At 32.4% G+C, this 20,799-nt stretch overlaps 1 protein-coding gene across 1 annotated transcript in view; it reads left to right on the forward strand.

Moving 5' to 3' along the window:
• Window positions 1–389: 389 nt before the first annotated feature.
• Window positions 390–20,799, forward strand: part of LOC140443763 (uncharacterized) — an 80,074-nt gene continuing 59,664 nt past the window's right edge. The window contains exons 1-2 of the mRNA XM_072535191.1: window positions 390–719; window positions 773–837. Of these exons, the coding sequence (XP_072391292.1) occupies window positions 599–719; window positions 773–837 (186 nt within the window). The 5' untranslated portion in view covers window positions 390–598. The remainder of the gene's footprint in view (window positions 720–772; window positions 838–20,799) is intronic.

Consider the following 20,799-nt stretch of genomic DNA (forward strand, 5'->3'; position numbering starts at 1 on the left):
AAATTGGTAACACTTATTTGACAGTTGCGGTGTTGACACTTTTTGTACTTTATTATTTTAAATTTTAAAGTGAATACCTCTTGTTTTATATTTTTACCTATTTAATAAACTCTGTTCTTTTTAGAACAAAATTAGTGTGTTTTATTTCAAAAATGTCACGTAAGAATTTAAATAGTCGATGTAAAGAGTATAATAATAATTATGTGACCTATTTGATATCAAATGGATTCAGGATATTTTTATACTTTGGCAACTACGTCAACTTCGATCTTTGACGTAGATAATGACGTGCAACGGTTGGTAAATTAGATGGACTGTACATAATAAGGACATGGCAATATTGCAAACACAAATTTGACGGATCATTTGTAGCTAACTTCATGGGCTTTTAGACTTTCTTCAGTTTCTTCTTAGACTTCTTAGACTTTTTCTATACTTTTGCGTCTCTTTGTATTTGATTTGAGCTTTCCAGCCATAGATAAGAGGGTTAGGGTTAGGTTAGGTTAGGTGTTTCCAGCACACTAGCACACAGGGTTAGCACAGTTTACAAAAAAAATTTTGAGGCCTACTGTCTGGAATTACCTTTGTTAGCTTAGCTATGGAAGTAAAAGCTGAAATTAAGGATGAGTTTGTTGACGATAACTTAAGATATATAAAAAATCAGGTATCCACATCCCTTAATCTGGATGACTTAGTGAATGAACCAGAAGATAGCTCAGGTAAGACAATAGAATCCTAGTAAACAATGTGATTTAATTCCTATTTTTATTAGTTATGGCAGTAAAAGCTGAAATTAGGGAAGAGTTTTCTGAAGTTGACTCAAAATATATAAAGAGACAGAGTTATGTAGAGTTATCTACATCTCCCAATCTGGGAGTCTTGAAGAATGAACCAGACGAATATAATTCAGGTGAGATCAATAATAAAAGTGTGAATTTTTTATTCTTTACTATGGTTTTAAATACATTCAGTAGATTTCAGCTGTATATAAGCTTGATTTTTTTTGTATGTTTTGCTATAAATATAAATGTCACAATAGTGTTACATTTTGGGGCATTTCTGTCTTAGTATGTTTTCTTGGTTCATTTCATGACACTTTAGATTATTGGGTACTATAGTGGGTCCCTCCTTGACTTTACAGTACAGGTTCTTATGACCAACAGTGACGCCAAATTTTATCAGAATCAGGTTTGAAGCAAATTTATTTTTTTTCCCATAGGATAACTATAAATATACTCAGTTCGCTAATCCCAGTCTGAACTGTCTAGTGAATTTAGTAATTATTTTTTTGCGAAGTTAGTTACTTTTTGACAGACTAGAAGTAGCTGGAAATTTCTATACATTACATGTACTCAAACAGTTCAAAAGATCCGTGTGTGTCAAAGGGCGATGGAGCGTGCTATGTTGGGCGTTTCACTACGAGACAAGATCCCAAATCGCCAGCTACGACAAAGAACAGGAGTGGCTGATGCAGTAGAGAGAGTAGCAACACTAAAATGAAACTGGGCAGGTCATGTGGCTCGAATGACAGACAATAGATGGACAAAGCGGATACTGGAATGGAGACCAAGAGATGATGCCTACCGAAGTAGAGGTCATCCACCAACACGGACTGACGATCTAAAATGTTGTCATAGGAATTGGATGCAAGAGGCACAAGATCGAAATAGATGGAAAATTATGAGGGAGATCTATGTCCAGCAGTGGATAAGCGAAGATTGAATGATGACATGTACTCATAGCTTATTTTATTAGAGTATTTTGTCGACCTTTTTTGCAAGCTTATACTTATATTCTATTATTCATATCAGAAACTAGTTTTGGATGACACAGCATTTTACCTTTTTTTATCTAACGTACTTTATTATGTGGATTATATAACAAAATATTGAGTATGTTTTGTGATTATATATCATTTAAAATATTGCTTATTCAGCGTTATTATCATCACTTAAAAAAATTTGCTGGATAATATTAAAATTTATTCGTTTATTGAAACTATTCTCAAGAAACTCAAGCTAGCTACCAAAAACTTGTAAGTTGGTTGCCAACATTTGGCGCAACTTAACGGTATAAACTAAATGAGCCTAACTTTTTTATAAAATATATTTTTTTACATATCATAATAGAAACTTACTTTCTTCATACATGCCATAAATTTCTAAGCGAATTTAATTTTTGAAGCTGTTATCATTTAAGTCAGTTGTTAATTTCCTTTTGCGACTTTGCTTCTTTAAAGTGAGGGTTTTATTAGGCCCAACTTTCTATTTACTTACATTTTTTTCTGAGGCTTTCAGACATTTGGTTGTTAACTGAAATATTTTTGTTATTAAGAACATCTGTAACATTTACCTAATTCGAGGAATACATTTTAATGATCAACTTACCTCAACAGAGTTTTCATTTGGCAAATAATTTAAAAAAATGGTAGGCATTTTAAATAAACTTTTGTGCAATTTCAATACCTTGTAATTTAACAGCATCCTTACTCATATAAAAATATTAACTTTTAATGAACATTTTATCATATTTGTTAGAGAAAAACTTACCAGTGCATTAGCTGATGGAACAAACGGAAAATTTTGAATATCTATAATAATAAAATTCAAAATAGAACTAACTAATTAACTAAACAGAACTAACAAAAGAATTAAACAAAAATAAGAAAACAATAAAACTATATTAAATAAAATAAACAATGCGAAAAATACAAATATTTACTACAATATGTTAAATTCTAACAACTCAAATAATATATTTTAAATATACATGAAGAATTTTATGGGTTTAGTATACACTTCCACTATTTAGAATTCTTGTTTTTTCAAAGGAAGAAGTCTGCAATAGTAGTATATTTGAGCTATTAATATTGACAAGGTTTCCCACTATGAATCTGTCAAAATATGCAGGAGCTAAGCGAATGGACCTTAACTTAGGAATTAATATTATTGACATTGTGTAGCAGTCAGGGGTTCTAAAACATTTTTTTTTCGAAAAATACCTTTATGTGAATAAAATAAAAATAATTTTGTATAAAACATTTGTATAATAATGTAGTTAAGCACATAAATATGTTAAACATTAATAAATATGTAAGTACCTGCATAAATAATTAAAATGTGTTTAAACTGTGGATTTTACATTTCTTCTGTACTCCTGTCTTCCTCATTTTCACTGCCTCTGTTGTCATTAAGGTTTATTATAACTGGGTCGATATTGTCCAGATATACCACATCTGTTTTTCCATGCTAATTATGTGTTGCATGTAGTTATTCCATTTTTGTGGAGTAACTTCATAGTATTCTTCATGTATTAGATTTTCTACTTGTTTCTTCTTAAAGTTTGTGTTATGTCTTGCCACAAATATTTTTATTTCACTCCATGCCAGCTTTATCGGATTTAGTTTACAGTGGTATGGAGATAATTTTAGCGACTTAACATTCTTACTTTTTGCAATGTCATCTACAATACGCTCATCATACTGCGATTTTAAATGGGCTACAACGTCCAACAGTTCAGATTTTAGGTAATCTTCTTCGAAATAAATATCCGAATATTTGGAAGAAGTTTAGTTTTAAACCAATTTTCAAAAAGAGGTCCAACCATTTCGTCATGGTAGTCTGCTGTATTTTTCTTTGCTAAAAAAGTTAGTTTGGCTCCATTGTCTGTAGTGAGTCCACGAACGAAAATGCATTCCTATGTATACTAAAGTGTCCTTCCATTGATAATTGACACTGTGACTAATATTTATCCATGATTCATCCAAATATACAATGTTTTGTATGTACAATGTAGTTTTGTTCCCAAAATGTACAAATTTCTCGCAAATATTGGTGGCGCCAATTACAGGTTTTTCTATCAACATTGACTTTCTCTCCCGTTTTGTGTACACAAATCCCATGTCCTTAATTAGTCTATGCAGTGTAGTTCTAGAAAAATTAGGTAGATGTTCGTCTTTATGTAGTGTTGTGGGTGCATTCTTATGAAAAAATCATGCACTATTCAACGAATGCTACTCTTTGTTCCTTCGTCGTAAGTTTTATCACGCAATAATAAAGTTAGCTTGTTCTTGGATCGTCTGTTTTGCTGGTTGTAATCCAAGTGCCGAGGAATTTTCTTACAGAGTAAATTGTTTTTTCGGAAATGTCGGTTTCTACTGGCTCTGTTTGTATTATTTTTATGTTTTATGTATTATGTTTTTTATTAAGTCAATCATTTTCTTGATTTACACGATAATTCACCACGTTGTCTAACCAATGACAATGCCTTCCCCTGGGGATGTTTCAGAGTACTGTTCTCCATTAATAAATTCATAACACAAAAAACCACAATAATAACTATAGTCTATGAACTTCAATGAATCAAATGAACTAACTAAAAAATGAGCTAACTGAACTAACAATTAACGAACTGCAATGAATCAAATGAACTAACTAAAATAAATTTCATATTTAGAATTTATACTAAATTTTAATGAGGGTGTAAACACATTAAAATGACATTAATTTCAGGTTGGAAATCAGTCGTTAAGAATAACAAAAAACTGCAATTAGAATCCAAATTTTCCAAATAAGCAGTGAGCTACTCAATACAATGTTAGTAATAATTATAAGCTCATTTGATATTCGTTGTTATAATTTAATTTAGGTGAACTGACCATCAACAATTTTAATTTTATTTATTCTCAACTGTATTGAACTAAACTAATCAACAATATAAAACGTTACTTAAACTTGACTGACAATCTATTTTATATTTTTCTTGACATTACTTCAGAGCTATATATAAAATTGCTGATTACTTTTCGAAAATGAGTATCACTCACAAAAAAACAATGAAAAATATTGTTGTCTACAATGCTATTGACTATAACGAGTTACTTTTAATTTAACATTTTTAGAACCCTGGTAATGTTCATTTGAAAATTCCTTCGAAGGAAATCGGAATCGCCGCGCTAAAAACTCATATACGGATTGCATTGCTGTATGTTCGTGTACTGTAAAATCAAGGAGGGACAGACTATAGTGTAGAGTATGGTATGAAGAAAAAGGATTTGCTCTTTAGTAATCTGAAGTATTGAAATTTGAAACAAATGTATTCTGCTTCTTAACATACATATAGCCATAGTTGCAACTAAATAAAGTTTTTTTCTATGAAAGATTGAAACATTTAATTCTTGTCAGTTTATTAGAGTAAACACTAATAAAGTGTTTCTATTGTAGCGAGATTAAATAAAACAAGCGGTTCGAATTTGGGCGGACGTAATTTCGGCCGGAAAAAGAGCAGGTACTAAAAGCCGGTAGGTAAATTCGGCCGGAGGTTTTAAGTTGCTTCCTTATCTCATAGGTATTTTCGGCCGCAAATCAAATAAAATAACAGAATGCTTTATATTAAAATATTTCTTTATTTCAATAAAATTATTACATCAACTTATTTCTATAAATTAAGTAAACTATAAATTTTTAAAAAACGTTTTGATGTGATACAGATTTAACGAAATTAATTCTAGAAATATTGTCAGATCGAAGCATATTTACCATGTTTTCGATAAATTTTAGTTTGTTTTTTACTTGTTTGTCTTTAATTTTTGCTGGAATATTTAAATTTTTTATTTTTAAATATGCATCGATCTGACAATCTTTTAATTTTTCTATAAAAATAAATATAGAAGGGTGACTTGAATAAAAACTAGAATTAAAGTGCGAATGGAATGATTCGCAGGCATTTGTGGTTCTTTTAATTGATGGGTTTTCATATGCCCATATATTTGGTGGAAAATGAGATTCTGGCGCTATGTAGTTTTCTAATAAATAGTCTGCGTATTTATCTATAAGTTTATGGTCCGGTTTGTATGACATGAGATCAAATATGAAACAATCTTCAACTTCAGAGGGGTCTAAATAAGTTAGCCCAAAAGTATGAGTAAGCCATTTGCTTTCCTCGCAGTTTTTATCTTTATACATTTGGGTTAACCCTAATGATTGTATTTTCCTATACCACGCCTGGTGCAAGTGGAATCTACAACCATTTAGTTTGGTTTTGGGAAAGACAACTTTTAATGCGTTATGAATTGCGATTTCAAAATCCACAAATACCTCCTTCGGTTCAAAAACAATATTATAAAGTTCAAAAATTTTAGATTTTACCAACAGAAAAAGTCTCATATATGTGTCACTGGTCTTATTGGGCAACAGACAATACAAAAGAGGAACATAATGCCCATTTTCCAGTCCATGGATGGTAAATAACTGATAAAAATATTTTGTACAATAAGAAAATGTGCCATCCATGTAAAAATCTTTCATTTTACATAAACTTATTATATTTGTATGGCAAGAAAAAACAATGATATTATCAGCTGTGCTGTTAATAAACAAAAAATTTTCACCTGTTGTGGTTTTCGGTCCATAACTATCGAGTACAGAATGTAAATCGTGAATATCCTTAGGCAGGGCTGGTAAGAGCTTACGGCGGCTGTTGTACAAATTTCTTCTTATTAGACTGACATCTATCGATGACAAATTCTCTGGCAAATGATTTGAAAGAACGCTTTTAATAATTTTTGAAGGTTTCTCCGATATGTCTTCCTCAGCTTTGCGCTTGCATGAAGTCGTCACTATTTTTCTCTCCAACGTAGTTTCATCGGACTCGTGGTTGTGGATTAATTCTACTGGATTGGACTTCTAGTAACTGTGTATTCCGCACCAACAGTGTACAGTTTGGCTAAACATCTTAAATTTTTCTTTATACACCTCCAACGTACTTCACAACTTTTTAATACGTCCTGTTTACAAAACTGAAACTTTTCTACAACTAGTAAGTCACAACCGCGTGAACTCTTAATTACTGAAACAGATGCCATCGTATACAAATAATATATTTTATGCTTTCTATCGACTAGTAGCTTCAAGATAAGTTATAATACTGACTAGCTATAATAATTTTATACCTGTTATTTGTGAATTTTATACATTTAAAGGAATAATCTTAAGTAGGTACAACATAGTTATTAGAATAAAGAGATAAGTAAATTAAAGGTATTTCCGACAGGTACACAGGATTAGGTATTTCCAAATAAATACACAATTAATATTTTACAGAAACTATGAAGCGTAATTACCAATATTTTAATCTCATCGTAAACATCAACCCCTCGGCCGAAATTACCCCTGTCATAAATGGTACCCCTTGATTTATGCAGGTAGGCCAAGGGATTACCGGCCGAAATTACGCCCGCCGTCGAATTTATATAAATATATTTATTTATAAGTTTACAGTTCGGTACTCTCTTATCAACTAAACTTAACTCCTAACATCGTTACATATATATATATATACCAAAGTTACTATGTTCTAGAACATTCCCACCTCTAATTCGCCTACGTGACGGGTTGTTCTCTCTCGCACTCGATATCCCTGGAAACTTCTAGTCGCTTTCGAGATGCAACCGTTACAGTGGTCATGCTGAATGCATGTTCGTAACACTATAAATATACACTTTGCATTTATTTACTAGACAATAGAGGGTACTGCGATGTTGCCACTAACTTCAGTATTTTAGCTCTGGTGGAAATATTTTTAAAAAATTTAATATTTGAGATGTAAGTGCATATTATGTATTAGGTATATTATGTATGTATGTATGCTAACCAATAAATACTAATATATATTTTAATTTCTTCTGGATTAATTTATAAGTGTTATTGCAAAAATAGAACAGAAAAGGAGATTTTACCTAGGTAATACTAAAAATAGAATAATTACTAGATTAAGTACATTTTTTCATATGTCAAGTATGACTAGATTTTGAAATTTTTATCCGGATGCTTTTTTTTAATGAGAATAAAGTGAATCTGGTTAATTAAATAGTTTTATAAAATTGCACCCCAAATCATTGGTGTTTACCAGGGAGCCTGTGAAATAGGCACATTCGTATTAGACGTTATTTTTACTGGGCCTTAAAATAAGTAATAGTTAAATATATTTTATTAATAAATGAAACGTTGCAGAAACTCTTATACTTTAATATTAGGCACATCATCCGAAGCATTGAAAGGCACATCTTCGACCTAAATTATGAAATGCAACAAAAAAAATTTATTGGAAATAACCAATATTATAATAACCTATAAAATAATATTAACTAAAAGTAGTAAAAATATTAAAATTAATAACTTAAGAGAGAGTTATCATCATCATCGGTGGCATTACAGCTCGTCATGAGTCAAAGCCTTCTTCAGAACAATCTTCCATTCGCCCCTGTCTCTGGCAACTCTTCTCCATGCTTTAACTCCGATGGATTTTAGTTAGAGTATCAAATGTCAATAATAATTTCCATAAAATGGCTTATAAGATAATCGGAGGCTGGATAGGAAAATGATATTGAGAATCGTATAAATTTTTATGTTTTTAGTAATTACTAAATGGTTACACTCTTTTAAAAGACAACTACCAAAAAGTTTATATTTACCTCTTACACGAAACTTAAATAGTGAGCACTTGCAAAATAAAGCAATTGTTTTTTTTTTTCAAATTAAAAAATCAACGAAACAGTTTTTTTGTACTTTTTATTTATTCCAAATAAATAATACATTAATTACGGATATCTGCATTAAATAACAAAGTATATTAAAATATTTTTCTCTTTGTTTACATAAATTACAAAACCTAAGAAGACTTTTATTTCTTAATTCAAATTAGGATATCGATAAAAAAATCCAGGTAACCCAATATATTTCTGTACTGTTATTTTTTTTTCTGTAGCTTCAGAGGTTTAACTAACTTTATTTAACTTCAAAACTCACATAATTACAAATATTACAAATTCTAATTACATTAATAATTATCGCTTACAATTCGCACTAATATCGCTTACAAAACAATTTGCCAATACTAATAAAGGCCGCCTCAGCGGCTTAAATAAGGAGAATTACATGTTCTGGAAAACCTTTCGCGACGTTTTCCGCGCGCCGAGAATATCTCCGCATCGATAGAAACAGTGCGTGGAAAATTCTCGACTTAGCTGAAACAAAGGGCGACAATCAGGGGTGACAACCCAGAACCTTTTAAAAACTTTCACTCCCACTTGGTAAGTTAACAAAATTTGTTAAACTTTAGGATATCTCGCTGACAATTGCATTTTTATTTTGAAAACTATATAAGAGTTGAATGTTATTAAAATGAGGCAATAATACTGGTTATTTTCCAAATTATTACTTAGAATAGTCATATTTTATAAATTTGCATTGATAAATGTTTTGAACATAGACTTTTATTTTTATTCAATCCTATTGTTATGTTTTTATTAATTCTAATTTATTGTTTTTATTTATTTATTAAAGGTTCTACACTTATAACACTTAAAAGTTTATTTAAAGTCTTTATTTGTACTAATTTATTTTATAATTAATTTATTATAATACGTGCGTTACAAATTTAAAAACGCGGCGCGATCTTCCAAAAACTAACTGTTCCTCCAAATAAAATGTCCCATTTATATATAAAATGCCGTTATCTAGAAGGATCTGGCAATGAGTCGATGACCTTCCACCCATTAGACGACAAGGTGACTCATAGACTGGTATTTTGGCTAAGGGACTAGAGGTTTCTGCCGGCAGGTAAACAAGTATCGCCGAAATGACTAGAACAGAAAAGATATTAGCAATAAATATGTTTACAGTTTTTAGTCATATGACACGTCATTATTTATCGTAACACTATCCCAATCTCAATCCAGATAACCCTTATCTGGCGCAATGGAACTGACAGCTGCATTTTCATAATAACTTGGTATTATTACTTTTGTGGAATATAATAAGGAAGGAAAAATCTTCGAAGTTTAAGCTATCGTCTGAGTTTAAACCAGGACCTTAATATTAGGAAAACTAAATTCATAGTTGTCAGCCGTGCAAAATTAGATCCCGGGGCACTAATGGCAGGTAGCGAAGAGATCCAGAGAGTCGACAGATTCACTTACCTCGGAACTACCCTCAACTCACAATGGAACTACGCTCAAGAGATTAGATCCAGAATTGAAATGGTACGGTCTACATTTATCAAGTTGAGATCCTTGCTGTGCTGCATTGATCGCAGTTTGGGAATCAAGATGCGAATAGTGAGGTGCTACATTCGTCCAGTGTTACTATATGGAGTTGAAGCCTGGACACTGACGCAATCCACAGAAAAGCAGATTGAAGCCTTCTAGATGTGGATCTATAGGAGGATACTAAAAATATCGTATGTGGACCATGTCACCAACGTTGAGGTCCTACAGCGCATGAGAAAAGAAAAAGAAGTGCTTAATTTGGTGAAACAACGTAAGCTTGAGTACCTCGGGCACGTGATGCGGAACAAAGAAAAATATCGAATTCTTCAACTCGTTATGCAGGGTAAAGTATTTGGAAGGAGAGGACCGGGACGTCGTCGTATATCGTAGTTGAAAAACCTCCGACAATGGTTTGGGATGACCTCCGCGGAGCTGTTTCGCAGAGCAGTCAACAAAACCATGATAGCCTTGATGATTGCCAACATCCGGACCGGATACGGAACTGAAGAAGAAGAAGATGGCATTGAACAACGCTACCAATAAATTGTTCGACAGGAAAATAAACTCTGTTAAAAGCTATATAGTTAAATATTACCCTCAAAAGTTACAACTATAGATTTTTTTATCTATATAATCAATTTTATCTTCCCTTTGTACCCTACGCTTTATCCTACAAATATGTATAACAGACGAGGATTCAATGTTTTCCCTGAGATAATTAATGTCGTATTGAGTATCTACATCCCTAACTGAGCCTTTAATTTCTATCAAATGGTTTGGTATATATGCTCTTAAATTTTGTTTTTTTTTTGTGATTCATTTTTAACAAGATTATTAGTTTCTAATCGTGATGATAGTAAAACTTTGATACGATTTCTGCCAATACATTTTATCTGTTTATTGATTGTTAGTTTCAAAATTTTAACTGCCTCTGTCATGGAATGTAGTCTACCCAAATTTTCGCTTCCAATTTTTTTAATATATGCCCAAATATTATCTAAATTGTACTTATGTAAGACCAGTTTGAAACATTTAATATCCTTTTTATTTTCTATAGGAAGAGTCGCAATTTTATTTATATCACTTGTTTGAAAATTATTATATTTTATCGCACAATTTTTAATGTTCACATCAATAAAGTGATCTTTCGTCTGAAAGGATATCCTTTTTGAGCCGTGTTCCTCTATTACGGGGAAACAATTTAGTTTGTTTATTTACAAATTCACTAAATTATTAAATTTATTTATTCACTAAGCTATTAAATTTAATAAGTTATTAAACCACTATAGAATTAACTTTTTATAGACTATATTTGACGTTTATAAATTAATGTAATTTTTATTTCTTAATCAAAAAGGATGTATTACGAAATATGTTCATTTTGCTTTATGATATTATCGGAGCCCTATATCATTTAAAATAAAAAAAGGGCCATATATTGGGATACAACTCTTTTGCATTTTTTATGAGAGTAAAATTTTATTATAAAGTAAAATGCAGTTTTTTTTACTTACTCGTATATTGTCTTTATTGTGATAATATATAATCTTGTTTTAATATAATTTAGAAGTTTGAATATTACACAACGTGTGTGTATTTCCAATTTTAAGTGAGAGCGTACCGCCTACCGCATTTTTTTTACCTTTATTTGGACATTGTCTGAATATGTATACTCCGCAAATTAGTTCATGATAGAAATAGCAAGCAATTTTACTTAAATTTTACAATGAATCATTTATTTAAATTTACACTCCGGAAACAAAAAATCCTTTTTGGTTCGCTTTCCGTATCAGTTATTTTTAATGGGACTGATTGTATTTTTATTTTAATTTTGTTTAGGGTTCTTAATACCATAGTGAAAAGTAATCACATTTTTATCTCGAAAAAGAAAATATAACGATCACATTACAGCTACAGAGGGAAATGAATTACATTTACTTTTAAGTAAAGTGCATGCTCAATTTTTAATTGTAATTAATTTGTTCCCAGCTCTGATATCTAATAAAAAGTCTATATTCTACCAAAGTATCGTTATATTATACGCGTTGACAGTAGACGCAAAAATTTTAACAACGCATACATTTGCCTTTAGGTACTGAACTTAAGAGAGTATGCAAAATATTCTTTATGAATACCCTAGATATTTCCGAGAAAACCATCAGGAAAAAGAACAACAACTGTACTGTCAAAGGCATTCAGGATGAAGATCTTAGAGGAAGACACAATAATCATCACCAGATTAATCCATCTCTACGACGACGTCAGGGATCATATTAGCTCCATTCCGAGAATCGAGAGCCATTATTGTAGATCTCGTTCTAAAAGCGAATACATAGAAGGCAGTCTTACAATTTCTGCTTTACACCGAAATTATGTTAATAAATGTGTTTCTGAGGATAAACAATATATTCCACACCAAATGCATGATCACATTTTTGTGATAGACTTTAATATCTCCTGTCAGTCCAAGAAAGACCAGTGTGAAGAATGTACATTCTCTAATAATGCTGACGATAAACCAAGTTTACAAGCGAAACAAAAACCAGCTGAAAGAGAAAATTCTTTCAAGATCAGAAAAAGAAAAAGACAAACAAAAAGTTACTGAGATATTTATAGTTGCAGTATATGACTTGCAGGCTGTAATGCCTTGTCCACAGGGCGAAGTCTCTAGTGTTTATTATATTTCGAAAGTAACTGTACTTAATTTTACAATTACCGGTTTGTGGCTCTTTTGTGTTGAAGTAGCGATATATAGCGAGTATATTTTAATATACAATACATACAACACAATACAAAATATCAAGTTTTAAATTTTCAAGATTTTGGTTTTACGTGGTAGATCAACTATTAGATGGTCGGTAAGGAATAAACAAAAGATAATAGATCATGAATGTGTTGCTTGTGTGAGTCCATTTTAAAAGAGGTAAAAGAAATTAGACTTACTCACAATCAATTTAATTTTACTACCCAAGACGACCGGTTTCGCTTTCTAAGATTTGCAAAGCATCATCAGGTCAGTGGTACAAAGTAAATTATATGCTGAAATTATAAAAAAGCCCATATTAGGGTGCTGTCTTACAAAGATATAGACCAAAAAATTATAGTAATTATGCCAATATTACGTGTCTGTGTTTATTAATATGCATAAAATTACTTTAGCAGACAAAGTAACAACCCACAAATTGGTAAGAGAAAAAATCTGTAGAATTGTAATAAATTAGAAATAAACAAAATACTACTTACATTCGGGTACAAGAGTTTTTATATAGTGATTGGTTATACATAGTTCAAACTATCCCGTATTGCAGATAATGGGTGATCTTCGGTCAATGTTGTAACTGTCTGACAATTAAGGAGGAAGTTTCTTAAGGGGAGGGATGTTAACATATGATATAGGAGTAAGGTATATGTTATTGTTTGTTGAAAGAAAAGTGATGTTTTATATTATTTAAATTATTAAAGTTATTTTTATTTATTAAAGAGATATATTTTGAAATATGTGTTAAATTATTGAAAATATTTTTATACAGAAAGAGGACAGTTATATGACAATGAATGAAAGTACTTGTACTATTTTATGGGTGTGCAATTTCTTTTGACTTGTAATTATCAACTTTTGGATAAAAGCATTTGGATAATGTTCATTTGGACATTTGTGTACGTTTCGTTTAAAATATTGTAATAATACTTTAAACGTGGTTCTCATTTACGTAGCGGCAACCGTTGTGGACGTCTACAATCCCCCCTCTCAAGTTACAGCGAAATAGAGATCAAAATCGCTTGACTTTTGTATCTCGTCATATTTTTATATTCACGTGTCTCCTTGACGGTGTTTTGAGGTTATGAGAAGAAGTCCAGGCACTGTATTTTTTCAATTTGACATAATTTTGTGCAACAAAAATTGGTGAGTACAGAATACATATCTAATATACAAGATCGTACAATAAAATCAAATATATTATTTTGGTGTCTTGAGTAAATTACGTGAAAATAACCGTACACATTTGTATACGTGGTGCAGAAATGTCAAAATAATTTTGTTTTTATTTTCATTTTAGAATAAGGCACCATGTTTAGAGAGATACCTACATCATCATTTTATAGCAGAAAAACAGAGAAAGTAACCAGTTCTGTGCAAAATCCAAACAATTCAGATTTGGAGGAAATTGAAATTGAGAATGATGGCCAATCAGAAGAAGAATTGGATTCCTTATTGGAATTGCCAAATAACAGAGATACCATGGAAGAACTTTCCGAATCAAATGGTAGCTCTGATACTGATAGTGACTATGATGACATTCCTCTGGCTTTGAGATACAGACAACAAAAATACAGTAAGAAGAGGGCAACCGATTCAGCATTGTCATCTGAGCCTCCTGTACCAATACAGAGTTCCGAAATCTGGTATTCAGAAAAGGATAATGCCTTTATAAACAATCCACCAATTTTTCGAGGTAACTATCAAGTCAATATAAATGGCGATACGCCATATTCCTTCTTTGTGAAACTATTTCCTGATGAAATTTTCGAGCTAATTACTACAGAAACAATTCGTTATGCGCTTCAATCTGGAAAACATTCATTTTCGGTTAGCATTGCTGAAATAAAACAATTTTTTGCTATCAACATCATGATGACATACATAAAATACCCTGCCTATCGGATGTATTGGTCATCCGTTCCAGGTCTGAGTTTTTATCAAATTGCTAACACTATGTCCCTAAAAAGATATGAAGAGATAAAAAGATATTTACACTTCAACAATAACGATGAAATTTCTGAGAATAATGATGACGCATTTATAAAAGTACGATCTTTTCTTGATTTACTGAGTAGAACATTTGCTGATGCTGCAACACGAACTGAGTATATAGCTATTGATGAGATGATAATTCCATTCAAAGGAAGAAGTAGAAATAAGCAGTATATTAAATCTAAACCCAAGAAATGGGGATTTAAAGTATGGGTACGAGCTTCAGCAAATGGCTATGTATCAAAATTTGAGATGTACCAGTCCTCAAACAATCAAAATAAATCAGAATTGGGTATCATTGGTGATACAGTTGTGAGGCTGTGTTCAGGATTAGAAGGTCTCAATCACAAAATATTTTTGGATAATCTATTCACTTCTATACCATTAGTCATCTACCTAAAAGATGCAGATATACATGTAGTAGGAACTGTCAGAGCTAACAGAATACACAAAGCTAGCGAAAAACTGACGGATGGTAAGATTCTTAAGAAAAAAGGTAGAGGTTCATGTTCCGTGACAACATCTGAAAACAACATTACAGTGCTACGATGGGCAGACAATAACCTTGTTCATATGATTTCATCTTTCGCTGGTAAGGATCCTCAAGATACTGTAAGAAGATGGGATAGGAAAAAAAAGACTTACATTGAGGTTCAAAGGCCACAGGCTATTATTCAGTACAATCGGTTCATGGGTGGCGTAGATTTATCAGATAGAATGATTGCTCATTATCCACATGCCATCAAAAACAAGAAGTTCTATCTGAGAATTGTTTTTCATTTCATGAATGTTGCAATTATAAATGCTTGTTTGTTGTTCAGAGAAGCCAAATCGTCAAAAATATCTTTACTAGAATTTAAAGCATCTATTGCTTCAACTTTAATTGAGTTAAATGGAAATACAAGAAAACGAGGAAGACCCTCATCCGAAAATTCTGCTTCAAAAAAGAAAACGACGTGGACAAAAGTTGCACCTGAAGTTCGCTTGAATGGATTGGAACATTATTCAATGAAAATGGACTACAAAAATCCACCAAGATGTCATGACAGAAATTGCAAACGCAGAACAAGATATAGATGCAAGCAGTGTCAGGAAAGTGTGTGCCCAGAGTGCATGGAATCGTTTCATCAATAGATCATCCGCCCATTGGCAACATATGTGTACGTTTTCATTTTTGACTTTTACAATGTCAAATTTGACAATATTTTTTTTTGCAATTTTTCATGTATCCGGATGTTAATAATTAAAATATAGAAAAATATTGGACTTTTTATTATTCAAAGAATTAATTCGTCCCTGAAGAGGTTAAAAAGAAAGAAGAAAAAAGGAAACACCAACCGGGCCAACGACAGAGATAAGATGTGATTACTATTTTAATGGGAATAAGGTTAAAATTAAAGGTTAAAATAAGTTTATTGGCGTTTGAATCTTTGATCTTGCACTGATAACTTGTTTATACTCCAACAATTAATAGAAAAAAGAATAGTAGTTGGTACCAAAGATCTAGTCTTCATCGACATAGAAAAGGCGTATGATACAGTTCCAAGACTTAAATTGTGGCAAGCTTTACAACAACTCGACATTAGTCCATACCTTTTAGGAATAATCACAGAAGTATACAGGGATAACACTACTTACCTAAAAATCGGAAATAGACTATCAGAGCCAATAAAAGTAACTAAAGGACTAAAACAAGGATGCAGTATGTCACCCTTACTGTTTAATTTATATATTGAGGCAACCCTCCAAAATTGGAAAAACCACTGCCAGGAAATGGGAATCCACATAGGAAATGACGTAGTGTTCTCCCTGAACTTTGCGAAAGACCAAGTCGTCCTAGCTCAAGATTCTTATGATCTAGAATTTATGATGAAGCGTCTATACAGAGAATATGTAAAATGGGGGTTACAAGTCAGCATGAAGAAAACAGAATATTTAGTTATCAATTCAGATGCAAGGTTTGAAGTTTTGATCGACGAGGACGTGGAAATCAAACAAGTGGAAAAATTTAAATATTTAAGTGCACTCATTGCTAAGAACGGCTTGAGACAAACCGAAATTAAACACCGAATTAATCAGGGACGTAAAATTGTAGGATCTCTGAACTCCTTATGGTGGGATCGCAAGATTTCCAAAAGGAACAAAAAAAGAATAGGGCAAACCATGGTTGAATCAGTTCTTTGTTATGGCTCTGAAGTATGGACAATTAATGCAGACCTGAAGAGAAGATTGTGAGCAGTTGAAATGGATTATTTGAGAAGAAGTGCTAGAACATCATGGCAGGAAAGGAAGACCAACGAATATATAAGAAATAACATGATTGCTACACAAACGGTCATTGACAGAATAGAAAAAAGAGGTTCAAAATGGTTTGGACACCTATTGAGAATGCCTGACGAACGTTGGCCCCAAAAACTTCACAAATGGAAGCCCCCTGGAAGAAGAAAAAGAGATAGAACTTGACGCTCATGGAATGAAGGAATTAGAAGAGCAATGGAATCAAAAGGTTTGGAGGAGGAGCATGCCTTAAACCGGCAGGATTGGTGGAGAAGAACGGGAATACGGCGATAGCTGTCTCCAAAATGTATTGTATTTACAAGTTGGATTAATGTCAAACGTCAATAAACTTATTTTAACCTTCAATTGTGGTTTATTCCCATTAAAATAGTAATTACTTTAAAATGCAACAGGAAAATAGCTTCAGAACAATAGATAAGATTTAGATAAGAGAAAGGAGTGTTCCAAAAAAAGAGTGTCGTCAGTCTTACAGTGGCCTCCCCACTTTCGGAGTACGGTACATGCGACAGTCAAATGCACAGAAGTAAGAGAGGGTGGTTTTAGTTGGTAGGCAGGATAATAAATACCTGAATCTTTGGCACTGCTATCTTGAGTACTTTAAATTAAACTAAAACCCAAATTTTAGGGACTCACAATGGAGGTAGCATAAAAAAATTTCCATACCCAACCCTCAGAAAAATTGTGAGTACGCCACTGGTTATGCAAGGGGCACTATTGTTTATAAATATTAAAATCATTAACTAAAAACGCCTAAATAGTTTTTTAAAACTAAATAGGTTTTTTATTATAGATATATTACTTATAGAGTGTAAATTTTATGATATCGTACTTCCAAAATAAAAGTTGCAGTATCTACTATTCTGTAACTCTGTAAGTTTCAGCATGACCGGTTCAAAATTCAAACCGATAACATTTATATTAAATTTTGTTATAATCTGCCAAAGTGTTGTACAAAGTAATTTATATGGCAACCTTTTAGTATGACGTTTCGTTTGAAGCGTTTCGAAGCCGAACGTAATGCTATCTATCGATGATAAATACTACCGTTGTTTCAGATGGAGCCATCTCCCTACATTACAATTGGAAGGCGACAGTTCAAGACATAATTCTTGTTTAACGAGATTTTTCATATGTTTAGGAAAAAATATTTAAGGTTTTATTGCAAATATTTTCCACTTTTACAGTTTTATATATGTTGTTATTAAAAAAATTTTCGGTTTCTTACCGGTAACTTTATTATAAGCCGAAACATATTATTTTTTCCTATTGGGACAAAACTGTAAATTCAAAAATTTTCAAAAAATTCATAAGTATTTCTTATAATTATATCTTGATGCTGTAAAAAAACAAAACAAAATCCTATGTTTGGTTTTCCCACTTTATACTTGGAAAAAAGTAGTTTTTTTGAGTTTTTTCAAAAACGAAAACATGAAGTTTGCTTAAAAGTTGTCAAAATACTTCTAGTCATCACATATACCTTCTCAAATTTTTTCAGATTTTTTGAATTTGGAGTTTGTCTTTTGGGGGGTGCAGATCAACCTAACATTTTGTAAGCTTTGGAGAGAAGTGTTTTACGATTTACGGTGTCATACGCTGATGGAAAGGTCCACGAATGCCATGCCCAGCATTGTTCCCGGATCAAGAGTTTCGTCTATGGTTGCTGGAATGCGATTTGGGTCCCTACTCTCGTTGATTTTGAAAAAGTGGTATAGCACCGAGATCGGGCGATAACTTTTAGCTTCCGATGGATCTCTTCGAGATTTGACTAGAGCGATGACATGAGATTTCCTCCACAGCTTCGTGGAGTACATGCCATTGTTGACCAAGTCCAGTAAAAAATAATGCATTAAGAATACATGGGAATGTGCATGTAATAATAAACCATGTAAAATTTGTTCAAAACAATTTTCTGCGTATTCTGTAAAAATGTATCTAAACTAGAGAGAGATTACACAGTATTACTTAATGAGAAAACAAAATTCGAATTATTAAAAATTTTTTTATATATGTAATAATAATTAATGACTAATAATCTATACATAAAAATTGCCTATTATATACTGTCCTATTATGTACCTACTAGTTGATATGTGCGCACAGAATATTAAATATAACGGGTGGTTTTTTAGAGGTATAGAAATAGAAGTTGGCAACACGTTTTTAAGGGGCGGCCATTTTGACAGCTGTCAGGTGATTATTATTTACTTTAGTTTGACATTTCAATATGAATAGACTGACGCCTGAACAACGCTTTCAAATTGTGTAAATTTATTTTGAAAATCATAGTTCTGTTCGGAATACGTATCGCGCACTACGTCCATTTTATGGTATATATAATCGCCCATCAGAGCAATTAATTCGATCAACTGTGGAACGTTTTCGCACCACGTTCACTCTTAATGATAATACGCATTCACAGAGACGTCGTACAGTGCGTACAGAATATGTTGTTGCTGCTGTTGAGGGTAGTATAGAGGAAGACCCGAATCAGTCTATACGCCATCGTGCACAGCAGTTGGATATGTGTCCATCCACTTTATGGAAGATTTTGCGAAAAGATCTTGGTTTGCGTGCTTACAAAATTCAACTCGTGCAGGAATTGAAGCCACACGATCACCTTGCAAGGCGTAGATTCGGTGAATGGGCCCAAAACGAAATTGCCGTTGATCCCGACTTTCATAAGCGAATTTTGTTTAGCGACGAAGCTCACTTTTGGTTAAATGGCTACGTCAACAAACAAAACTGCCGTATTTGGAGTGAAGATAATCCTCAAGTGTATGTTGAGAAACCACTATATCCAGAAAAATTGACTGTTTGGTGTGCTTTGTGGGCTGGTGGAATCATTGGTCCGTACTTCTTCAAAAACAATGCTGGCCAGAACGTTACAGTCAATGGTGACCGCTATGGAGCCATGATTACTGACTTTTTTATTCCTGAATTGAACAACCATAATGTGCAGGAGCTGTGGTTTCAGCAAGACGGCGCAACATGTCACACAGCTCGTGCCACAATGGATTTATTGAGGGAAACGTTTGGTAACCGCATAATCTCGCGTTTAGGACCCGTGAATTGGCCTCCAAGGTCGTGCGATTTAACACCGTTAGACTATTTTCTGTGGGGTTATGTGAAGTCGCTAGTCTATGCCAATAAGCCTGAAACGATTGGCGAACTGGAGGACAACATTCGCCGCGTTATTGCCGGTATACGGCCACAAATAGTGGAAAAAGTCGTCGAAAATTGGACCTCCAGATTAGACTACGTCAGAGCCAGCCTTGGTGTACATATGCTAGAAATCATATTTAAAATATAATGTCAAAAAATTATCTTTCAAATAAAGTTAATTTCCTGTTCATATAAAAAATAATCTTTGTTTTATTCCACTTTAAAGTTCTATATCTCTAAAAAAAACACACGTTATATTGGGATTAGTATATTGCATTAAATTTTTCCTTAAAATAAAAAATATATATTTTGATTTTTATTTCAGGCTTTCTTGAAGAAGACAACACATCAGAAATTATGAAAACAATATCGGTATGTTCATGTAATAACGAACCTCCTACGAGCCAACTTGTTGAAGAAAAAAGAACAAAATGTGAAATTTGTTTTAAGCAACTTGTCCATAGGTCATCAAACAAACACATGTTAGTTCACACAGGAGAAAAATCTTACAATTGCAAATTTTGTTTTAAGAAGTTTTCTC

This window comes from Diabrotica undecimpunctata, chromosome 6 (genome assembly GCF_040954645.1).
Source record: "Diabrotica undecimpunctata isolate CICGRU chromosome 6, icDiaUnde3, whole genome shotgun sequence".
Taxonomy (NCBI): domain Eukaryota; kingdom Metazoa; phylum Arthropoda; class Insecta; order Coleoptera; family Chrysomelidae; genus Diabrotica; species Diabrotica undecimpunctata.